Raw genomic sequence first — 11,555 nt, forward strand, 5'->3', positions numbered from 1 at the left:
ACCGTATTTTGCTGTCTCTAAGCAGGAAGGCAGTAACATAGTGACCTAATGGCATAAGCTGTCCAGGTGACTGGGAGGCAAGAGGGAGAAGAGAAAGGCTGGGGGGAAGGGCAGAAAGGACACTACCTAGTCTGGCTCCCAAGCTACCTATAGAAAACCCAAGGGCACACTGAGTGGGGGTCTTCCTACACATGGGCTTCCGATACCTTTTGTTGCCTAGATATGGTGTGGAAGGAGAGAAACGACAACAGTTGGAGACTGCTGGCCTTTGCAAAATGTTAGCATTCCTCAGAACTTTACCGCTGTTTCCCCAGCCCACAAGAATTCATTAATTTGACAAATATTTATAAAACCCCTATGCTGTCCCAGGTCTCATGACTCTAGTGGGGAATGACACAGACAAGGTGCTTTTATTTCTGAAGGCTGTTGTCTTCAGAGAAATAAAAAGCAAGGAAATAAACATTATTTCTGATCAATAATACAGAAAAATTTGAGTGACTGGAGGATCAACTTGAAATTGGGTGGTCAGGAAAAGCCTCTTTGAAATGATATTTGGGCTAGACCACAAAGACAGAGCAACTATGCAGGGAGCTGGAGATTGAGATGTCTGGTAGAGGGCACAGTTCAGCAAAGGCTCATGGACAGGAAAAAGCTTGACAGGTTCCAGGAACACTAAGAAGGCCAGGGCGGCTGTAACTCCATGAGCAAGCTGGAATAGACAAAAATGCGGTCAGCAGGGGTAAACCTGGTCACGTAAGACTGACGCACATATCCATTCAACAAATTTATTTAAGCTCTCACAACGTTCAGGGACATTGCTAAGAATATAAAATTAAAACTTTGAGAAACCCATACCTCAAGGATTCGGTCCTCAGAGAGCAACTTAAGAATTTAGTAAGGATGACAAATACCCAAAACAATCCTCCAAGAGGTTAGAAAGCCATCCTCTCAGACAGCACCACATGCCGACATGAAGGGGCACATGATCTGAAGTCGCGGAGTCTGAGGTCAGAGGGCCTGCCGTCTGCTCCCCCAGGGCAGGGAGGTCAGGCCTCTCCAGCAGTGAGTCACCTAGCCCACCTTTCCCCACAGGGCCAGCCTTCTTGGTCACGGTGGGGTGGGGCAGGGCCGCAGGAATCCCCCGGCCTAAATCTGTCATCTGTCGCACTCTGGAAATCCAGGCAGGGGAGCCCCGAAGACTGGGCCCCTGATTCACCGAGGCGGTACAGGCAGGTCAGCGACTGCTGGTAACAAGCTCCCAAGTCGCCCCAGGGAAAAGGCCAGCAAAGACTCGGGGACGCCCCGGCCGCAGAGCCCTGCGCAGCTGCTGAGGCCCGGCAGCGCCTGCGCGTCCAGCTGGCCCCGCCCCCGGCGGCGGCCTCCTTCAGCGCGGCGGCGACTCGGGCGGCGCGTGCGCCCTTGGCTTGAGCCGCGTCGGCCGCCGGGAAACCAACCGCGAGACCTAGGGTGCGCGCGGACGCGCGGAGCGGGGACGCCCGGCCCGCCTGGTGCTGACAGGGGCGGAGACCGGCCGAACGAGACCATTTCCCGGCAAAGGCGCCGGCGCCTCTGCCCTGCTCCGGCCGGGAAGTTCCGGGGCGGCGGAGCGGAAAGCCTTGCCGTCCAGGTTGGCTTCCCGGAGCGCTCCCAGTCACCGGGACCGCCCCCGATGATGATGATTGTGGTGGGGGTGGTTGTTTACACCCGGAGCATTCAATCCTTCCCGAGCGCCGCCTCCCCTGCCCGCCCCACCTGCTCCTCCCTCCTGTTGTAACATGCCATTAGCGAGCCTGCGACCACATTTCCAAGGGCGCTAGAGTTCGCAGCCAGCCACCATGGGGAATGGGATGAACAAGGTAACGTGTTTTTCCGTCATTTGTGCCGGGTTTGCACTTGCCTCTCCGGCCGGTGCGTGGGCGCTCCGGCCCCGCGCTCCGACGCTGGGGCAGTCGCTGCCCACCGTTTCGCCCGCTCCGCAGCACGGCTGTCCGGGCGCAGGTTGCACCTCACTGCGGCTGGGGGCGCGGCGCCCAAGTCGATGCTGGAGGTGTCCCCACCCCCACCACCTGCTTCCGGGGAGCAGCACTTCCCCCACTTCTTGCCAGCCGGCGAGTCTTGTGGCTGAAACAAGCCGTGCCCTTTAAAAGCGTTGACACTTGTTCTGCCGAGATCTCAGCTGAGCTCGGAATGTGTGTGGTTTCTTCTCTTTTCCCTTCCCCTTCGCTCCCAAACTAGACTCTTGAAGCATCACCACCCACATCATTAGTGAACTGGCATAGATGGGTGTCTTCTGTAATTTCCTCTTTCTACACACACAGACAAATAAGTTCTTGAGGACAGAGAAATTGACAAGAGACCTGGGCTGTTTTTAAATAACCGGGGTGAGAGAATAGATTCAGAGTTGATTTATCTTAGGTAATGTGGCTTCTGCTACAAGGGCAACCTGTTGACTGAATGCTTGTAACTGTGTAACTCTCTTTGCCCCTGTCCTGGCCCCCCTTTGTTCCCCAGTCTCCCCACATCCCCTTGGTAGGCTGTGGTGCAGCGTTTGTCTTTCTTGTGGAGGGAGGGTGCCTTAACTCCTGCCTTTGAGAGTTACTTGGGGTGTATTCATGTGAACCACAAGGTTAAGGATTTTGTGATTTGGTACTCACTGGTTTAAAGGAAAGACTTACAAGACTTTTTTAAAAGCCTTCAAAAAAGGCAAGATTTGTCTCTGGCTTTCTGCTGCTCTTTTCTTTTGTGTCCCACCCACCCACATCTGCACATACATTCGGCCCCCCTATTTGGTAGGTCTTCTATTTGTCTTAGCATTGGGGTCAGCAGTGGTTTGGTTCCTTCAGCAGGAGGGTTGGGGGTGGAGAATCAACGATTAGGGAAGGAAAAATGCAGTGGGGAAATCCTGTGTACCTTGTGATTCTTTTCACCTGCCCATGTCATGTTTATCCTATCCCGGAAGACCCAGTTTATGAAAGAACTATTGTGTTTGGGGGCCCGCATGTCACTTATTGGTGTATTTGGTAACCAAAATTTTATTTATTTATTTATTTTTGGGCCAGTGATCAAGTTGGGAAACAGACTCTCTCATATAAATACTTGCATTATATTCCCATTAGCACTGGAATCCATTAACACCATGAGCCACACACCTTCTGCTTTTTAAAATTAGAACAATAAAGATGTTCATCACAAGTTTATGGGCTCCCTTTGCTTTTCCTTTGAGTGTGGTTACGCTTAAGGTGTCCATTGGTCGTTTCTCCCATTTTCCCTCTTGAGTTGTTCACTGTGAACTTCTTTTGGTATTTAATTTATAGTATTTTTATATTATAATTTAAAAAATATATTTAGGAATTCAGAGGATTGCCCAAGGGATCAAGATTAATTGCATGCTTTTCGCTAAAAGCAGTAATATTCATATCATATTTTTTACCTTTCAAAGTGAGTAATACATTCTTGACTATTTTAGTATCACAGTTATCTTGTATTGTAAGTAGACACATTATTTCCAGAGTAGAAATGGAAAAACATCTGTACAGAGAGACGTAGAGACTTCATTGATGTAACACATTTAGGTACTGACAATGAACCAGGTTGTTGTGTATTTGGGAGCAGTTTTGGGGGGGGAATACAGTGGTAAATAACACAAAGGTCCTTCACAGAACCCTCTGAATAGACTAGCACTTATCTTACATGAGCCATATGTGTAATTTAAAGTTTTCTAGTAGTCACATTGAAAAAAAGGTGAAATTAATTTTCAAGGAAAGAATTGTTGATTTGCAAGATCAGTGATAGGTGCTAACCAAAGAGATGCTTTTCTCAGAATATTTATTTCTAAGTGAAAACATGCAGTGCCTTTAGAACTAAAAACAACTTGGATTGTGTGTACCCTGAGGTTACTGGGACAAGATTTCTGTCTAATGTCATACAAATTGGTGATCCTTGGCAAGAGAAAATTTAGGAACTGAACAATGCAGATTCCATTCTGCCTGCTTTGAGGATAGTAGTTTTTATTTATATTTTATGTCTTCATGGTGGATCTTCTTCTCACTATGTCCCAGTGTCTTATAAGGTGGAATGTTAAGCCAATCTCAGGTGCCGTTCACAGCACTTTGCACAGAGAATGCAGAGGAAAGAGGCTTCTATGTTCTGGCCAAGTAAAGATGATGAGGAAATAGAGAATGCAACACAGAAGTTGTGAGCTATTATTTCATGAGCCTCATATCATTGCTTGCTCTTTATAAAATCTAAGCCTCACTATAGCCTTGTGAGATCAGACTGCTTTATTCTCTTTATACAGATTGGGAAATGGAGACTGAGAAAGGTTAGGTAGCATGACTAAGGTTCCTAATGCTAGGAATGGCAGAATTGGGTTTGGACTCCAGTTCCCATTGATTTTGAAAATAGTATAAGTCTTTCCTTTGGGCTGTGATGTCAGTTCATCCCAAGTAAATTCTAAAGTCCCTAAAAACTAACTGTAAAGCTCCCCATAGTTTCAGATTAATTATAAAATAAATATAATCACTTCCTCTCTTCCTTCATGTTTGACACTGATAAAGAAGGGTCAAAGGGAGGCAGCCAAATTATCTTTTCATTGCTTTTGTGTAATCTCCCAGTAGCTGCCCTGAGCTGGTTAAAAGTATAATCTCCAAAGAGCTTATGGTGTGCCCGCCTTGTCTTGAGAACTCCAAGCAGAGTAACTCGTCTGCTCCTTACCATAACCTGTTTAACAGGTGATGTGGACAGAGGTTAAGGGAGCTGCCCAAGGTAACCCTGCTGGTGTGGCTCACGTACCACGCAGAGAGCTATACCGTGCTGCTAAGAGATCAGTCTAGCTAGTGTCTCTGGTAAGGTTAGATTAAACAGGCTGCTATATGCAGATGTCATGTTTCTCTGGAGCCTTTGAAAACTACTAGTTGAGGCAAAGTTTTCTCAAGAGTCTAAACCCCCAGGTTTTTAGGGGCTATAATATCCCCATTAAAAACAAACTAGTTTCTTTAGCCAAGCATCATGTCAGAGAAAGTGGCTCCAGATGCTTCTGTGCAAATCTATCTTGATAACCTAAAAATGGGCTGAAGCCTTGCAACCCTACAGCAGGATGAAGACCCTCTGGCTCTGATAATGTTGCCCTTCACTGACTGCCAGGGTTGGATCAGCTCATCGAACATCTCACTACCTGGCCTTGTAGCCTTGTCCTTCCTCCCTGCTTTCTGTCCTCAGAAAGCATCATGTCTGGTGGGAATAGCCGGCTTCCCAGTATTTCATGGGAAGCTCACTAATGGTCGCGGAAGGCAGATACCTCAGCTGACACATCACTTTTCCCCAAGAACCCCACTGTTGCTGTGGGGAGAGGTTATTGAAAAGCCTGATTTGGGGTATCTTTGCCACTCTGCTACTTCTTGGATGTGACCTTGAACATGTCACTTCATGTTGTTGAGCTTCAGTTTCTTTATCTCCCTGAATTCATAAATGTTTAGATCTAAAAGACCTTCAGTGATTAGCTATTGTGGTCTCCTTTTTGGCTCTAGAATGAGTATAATACCTTCCCCAAGGACAACTCAGGTTCTTGGGAGAAACAACCAAGAATTTATTAGAAGACATTTTTCTAAACTGTGTAGAGTATGAATATACTCTGTCGCTAGTGTTCTTGGATTTGTCCCTACAACTGTGGCAGTGATGACATCTGCTTTGGATTTGGCTGACACCTATTTTAGGATGGCTCTCTCCTCCTTAGGAAGATAAGGGAGTTTAGTTGAGAGAGGATTATGGTTCCAGGGGAGTATGTGCCCACTAGGCATAGACCAAGGTTCCTCAACCTTGGCACTGTTGATATTTTGGGCTATGCAGTTATTTCTTGTGGAAACTATGGTTTAGCAACATGCCAGCCCTTTACCCAGTAGACATAGGTAGCATCCCTCTCCACATTGTGACAACCAGAAATACCTCTGGACTTTGACACATAACCCCTTGGGGGAAATATCATCCCTAGTTGAGAACCACTGGTCTTGGGTTCTTCATCTCAGAATCTCCCAAAGCCTATGTGATCTGTTCATGGGTAGTTATCAAAAGGTGGAATAGGGCTTAAAAAGTTGAGAATCACATTTAGAATGGGAAGGGGTTGGAACAGGCAGCTTTGTGCTCCTGAATGCTGCTGTTTCTACTTGGCTGTAGGAGACTTAGCTGCCCTCATAATTCATTCAGCTGTCCATTTACCCGTTCATCCAATTATAGTATTGAATACCTACTATTGTCGAGGCGCTGCATTAGATCCTGTAATGGGTCATAAATATGAATTTAGGCCTAGGCAGTTTACAAAAGAGCCCCTGCAGGGTGAACACAGCCACCGATGGCTGCAGGGCTGACTGACAGATGGTTGTATGCTGGGGTCTCTGTCTTCCCTCCTCCACTGCACTCCCTGAACGTCTTCTCTTTTCTCCTTTTAATGATACATTTGGATTTCACATTGGAAGAATACATAGGCAAGGCAACATTCCATGGGCACAAGAGTATTCTCAGCTGCTTCCCTTTTTATGTGCAACCTGGTTAAATCCATGACCAAATGGCATTAAGAAAGTCTTTGTGACATTTAACCCTTCAGGGAATCCACCAGAGTTTCCCCTTCATCTCTGGCCTTGAAACCCAGAAGGTCCTTTCTGACCTAAAAGAGTTAAGATTCTATTCCCCCTACCCCCACCGTCGTACACAGGGCCTCGTGGTATTGCTTAACCAGGAGTTCATCTCTTACGCCTGTTTGGGTGGGGCTCTTAGCTTCCATGACATCCTGAAGTACTAAGAGGAATGTTTAAAAAATAAACTCAAACTATTTCCTGCCTTAGACGCAGTATTCTTTTGTGCTTAAGTACATATTTGTGGCCGAGGGTTTGTTTTTTTGCATTTCTGTGTTGCCAGAGTTAGCACAGTATAACTTGTGAGTGTGAAGGGTATTAGGGGCCAAGAGGAGCCCTCACCATAGAGAATCTTTTGTATGATCTCTCTGTATTTCTGCAGAAGGATTCTTCCTTTATTATCTATGCTCAGATAGTCTTGTTAACAGAAATTGGGAATCTTTCTGATGGGCAGAATGCCAGGGAACATCTACCTCTGTGGTTTGTTGCTGTTTCATCCTGGTTTATTCGCTGATTATACCTTCATTTGCCAGACTTCGGGGCAGGCTTTTGAGACACATCAGGGAACAAGACAGATGCACCTCCTTCTTCAGGACAAGCAGAAAGTAAATAAGACCATATTAGGTACTGGCAAATGAAGAAAATAAAACAAAGTGATATGAGGGTGTTTGGGAGTTTGGTGGTCCCAAGAAACCTGCCTAGAAATGTCACCTGTGGGAGACCTGAGGACAAGGAACCAGCCAGGTGAACAGCGGGGGAAGAATGTCCTCAGTGGCAGGAAAGAAAGAAAGAAAGGCCCAAAGATGATTAGGACTAATTCTGTGCTTACTCGCATTCCCAGCTTGCATTTACTGACTTTTCCTGACCCAGCCTTGCTTCCTACCAGAGTGGGATTTCACTTCTGCTATGTTCTATGTGAACAGGCTGGTCAATCAGATACCAGATGAGCGCTCATTCTTCCCTGTCTCCTCTGTAAACCATCTCTCTGCCAGACAATTATCTTATTCTATTTTATTTTCTCTTTTTCTATACTCAGGAATTACCAGCAACAATAATACGTAGTACCACGAAAGTAGATGAGTCAGAAATTTTGAATTACAAAGCTGGCTAGTGTGGAAGTTTACATATTCATGGGCCTTTGGTCTCCTTGAAACCAGCCCTTCTTGGTCTTGTTTTGTAATTCTACATGGAAGAGAATCACGGTCTGACTATGACACAGGGATTGAATAATCTTGTTTTCTATTTCTTGCCCTTGAAACTCTAGTGCAATCTCCTGGTCTGAAAAATGAAGTTAAAAGTTGACTGACACAACTCTTGTCCTCTTTCTTCATCACTTAAAGTATTTAAAATGCATGCGTAATACACACACCCTATATTTCTTTTGGTTAAGATGCCTCCTTAGGTTGGACTCTCTTTCCCATCGGTGGCTGCTCTGACTGCATGACAGCCCTTTCCTCAGTGCTGCCAGGCACTGTTTCCCACATGGAAACTCACTGGGGGCACAGAGGGCCAATGTTTGGTCTCTCTGGCAAAGCTTGCATCGGGCTCTGCTCGCCATCATTTTTTAATGTCTCTTTTCCTCCTACCTTGTTCACATTGTCTGTTCATTCATTCATTGAAGAAGCATTTGAGTCCCCTCCCAAGGGAGAACCAATCAAGTTTAGAAAAAGATGTATTTACAAATAGAACACAGACTGCAGAAAGAGGTCACAGTTGGCCTACAGATGCGTTTTAGTTGTTGATCGTAGTATTTAAGTTATTTTTAAAAATTTACTTGACAGTATTGAAAATTTGTAGTTTCCTGTAAAAGCTGTATTCTAGGATTGGGAAGCCCTGGCTTATGTCTCTGCATGGATACCATGGCAGACACCTCAGATATAGGTGAAGTTGGGGAAGGCGCTTGGGGCTGAGGCTGCAGGCGTAAATTGGCTCACTCCTGGAAGGTCTCACCTGCCCAAGTGTAGAATGTGGGCCTCATGCTGAGAGCACCATTAAATCCTAAGAGGATGTAAGCTAATGAGTCACATGATCCACACTGCATCTTGAGATGGTTTAAGGAATAATTGGAGGGATATGTCTGGATGTGAGGAGACCACTAGCTGACTGTCACAATGATTCAGAGGGAAGATGCTAAGAAGTGGACAAAGATACACTAAAATTTGAACAGGGGCAAATATTATGAATTGGAGTGGAAGCGGATGCCAACTGAGGCATGATGGAGTCCAGACAAGGGCAGGCAGAGGCAGGTGGGGGTCTTTGTCAGCGTGCTCTCCAGGTGGTTCCTGGTTGAGGGGTCCCAGCAGGACAGTTTGGTCTTGTTGGCAGAGGCAGGGTGGGAAGGGGAAAGTTGTGCTTGGGACTTGCCTCAAGGTCTGTGCCACTCTTCTGCATATGTGCATTTTTTTCCTGATTGAAAGCCAACATTAGGGTCCTTGGTTGTAAGCAACAGAATCAAATGTAGCTACTTAAGCTAGAACAGTACAGATAGTCAGGAAGGCTGGAGAGCCAGACTCAGGGTATACCCTGCCAGGAGCAAATCCCATAAACCAGTCAGGTGAGAGCATTTCTGGGGCTGCCTCAAGAAGTAAAGGCTATGGCCAGCAGGCACTAGATGTGCTGCCAGCCCCACTGCCTCTGGCTGCCAAAGGGGACACTCTAGGTTGTCTCTGGATTCTAGTCTGCAGCAGAGATAGAGAGAGATGTGTTGCACTTGAGTCCTACATGCAGCTGTAGCAGATACAGAGCTGTTTGCAATTATTGCTATAAAAGGAAAGTTCTTGTTTAAAATGGCAAAAAAAAAATATTTATTCAAGACTAGGCAACAGGGGAAAGATTGGTCTTGACTAGGAAGTATAGCAGTGGCAAGTGGGAATTAAAAAGCAACAGGCAGGGTGAAGGAGTAGGGGGAAGGTTACCAGGGGAACCTGATGCGATGTCAAGGGTGGGGTAAGAGGAGCTTGATGGGGTATCAAGGATTGAGGGATCCAATCCTGCTAAACTGGCTTAGCAGGACTCAGTAGGCCAAGGACAAGGCCTCCATGAGGAAAGGACTCAGAAGTATCCTCAGTTTGATCAAAGAGGGAGTCTTTGTCACCATCAAAAGCCAGAAGAGCCATTGATGTATGGTCTTTAGTGTCTCATGGCACATCCTGATAAAGATAGGACCTACCCTGGAGAATGGAGATTCCATGTGGAAAAGCCCCTTGCAGCACGAGCTGCCAGTGAACAACAGTTTGAGCCATCTCCAAGATGAACTTGCATTGTTCGCATGTTTTAAAACAGGAATGATGAAGTACCAGCACCACCACCCTTCCTCCCAGGAGAATCCTAAAAGCTGATTCTATTTCAAGAAAGATCTGTCAAATGCTGTAGCTCCTTCACAGGGGATGCTGGTGTTTTCCTCTGAGACAATGTTTCACGTGCTTCTGGTTACAGAGTAACCTGCCTGCCTCTGCCTGTGACTTCAATCACAGACATAGCTGACCTCACAGCCCCATAGGGCACCCCCCAAGCTAATTTTGTACCCCTGGGTATTGAGACAGCCACCGTGATGGCTCAGCCCGGTGCCCAGGTCACTCCTGGGTTTTGCCCGTTGTCCTGGAGTAATTAATAGTAACTCTTTTCCTTCTCAGAGTGTGCCATGTTGGTAAATATATAGCCCCTGGGCTTGGGTGTCCTTTGCACAGAGGCTGTCTCTGGGCCTGATATTGCTGTCCTGACAGGCCACAACAGATCCTTGCAGTGACCGGACACAAGCTGTCAGTCTTCCAAGGCAGCTGGTGATTGAGGAGATGCTTGAAGAAATCAGTGCACGTGAAGCCCTTTAATACAGGCTGCTTATGACTTCTCAGTGGGCATAGACCAAAATAGTGGAGCTGACAGGGTGGGAGTGGTGATGAAAGGAGGCCATGACCAGGGCTTCAGGGATCTATTGTCACCAGAACCTGCCTTCTGTATGTTCTTGGAAATCCCATCAAGGGTGAACATAGCAAGTGCAGTGTCCACATTTGGATTTCAGAGTGTTCACACAAACTACTGGCAGGATGAGAACTGGCTTTGCATTTTGCAAGTGATGATATGCTTGTAAAAAGTACTGTGCCTGGTTCTCATCTCAGATCTGCTGAATCATTCAGTATGGGGGCTGGAGAGAGGGAACTTGCTGGATTGGGCTTCTGATGGGTAGTCTGACTTGAGAACCATTGCCTTAGAAGTAGACAATTTGAAATGAATTGTCTTCTTCTAAGGCAGTGGTTCTCAAGTCAGATGGAGGGGCATGGAGGGCTGTAGGCAATGAGCCAAGGCTGACCCCAGATTCAGGGATCAGGATGGCCTCCCCTAGAAGGGAGGGGGAAAGAGCCAGAGAGACGAAGGGGGCAGGTGGGACATAGCTGTTGGGCAATGGACCCAGCATGTTGAAAGCAGGGCTTCTAGGGCTGAAAGAGTTAAGAGATAGGCAGAGTGGAGGGGATCTTCAACTCTGTAAGCTGATGGGCACCAGCAGGCCATTTGTGTGGGCTTCCTAGTAGCTGTGGGTAGGTGTGAGCCTGGACAAGGATGCTGAGCTACCTGTGCCCTCCCTCCAGGGATGTGCAGGGACATGGGTATGGCTGGGATGGTGGGGACCTTGGGCGAGGGCCCCTGAGGTCTGCAGCACTCATGTCTGTGTCTCTCCCCTAGATCCTGCCGGGCCTGTACATCGGCAGCTTCAAAGGTGAGTTCTTTTTTATTATTGTGGCAGAATATATAGGGTGACCAGACCTCCCGATTTTGGCGGGACAGTCCCGCTTTTCAGCAATTTGTCCCTCATCCCGGGGCGTTTTACAAAAGTCCCGATTTTTGGAAAGAATGCACGAACGGGCTGGAGAACAAGAAGGGAATATACGGTTTTCGGCCGCCATATGGCTATTTCGCCAGAATATGAGTTTTATATTA

The 11,555-nt window shown here is 46.8% G+C and overlaps 1 protein-coding gene across 2 annotated transcripts in view; it reads left to right on the forward strand.

The window, feature by feature from the left end:
• The first annotated feature begins 1,694 nt into the window (after window positions 1-1,694).
• DUSP22 (dual specificity phosphatase 22) overlaps window positions 1,695-11,555 on the forward strand; it is a 56,778-nt gene continuing 46,917 nt past the window's right edge. For both annotated transcript variants that reach the window (XM_023518874.1, XM_012811094.2), the window contains exons 1-2: window positions 1,695-1,856; window positions 11,301-11,334. In XM_023518874.1, coding sequence (XP_023374642.1) covers window positions 1,836-1,856; window positions 11,301-11,334 — 55 coding nt within the window. In that variant the 5' untranslated portion in view covers window positions 1,695-1,835. The remainder of the gene's footprint in view (window positions 1,857-11,300; window positions 11,335-11,555) is intronic.

Source organism: Otolemur garnettii, unplaced genomic scaffold, assembly GCF_000181295.1.
Source record: "Otolemur garnettii isolate 467f Iridium unplaced genomic scaffold, OtoGar3 scaffold00149, whole genome shotgun sequence".
NCBI classification, from domain to species: domain Eukaryota; kingdom Metazoa; phylum Chordata; class Mammalia; order Primates; family Galagidae; genus Otolemur; species Otolemur garnettii.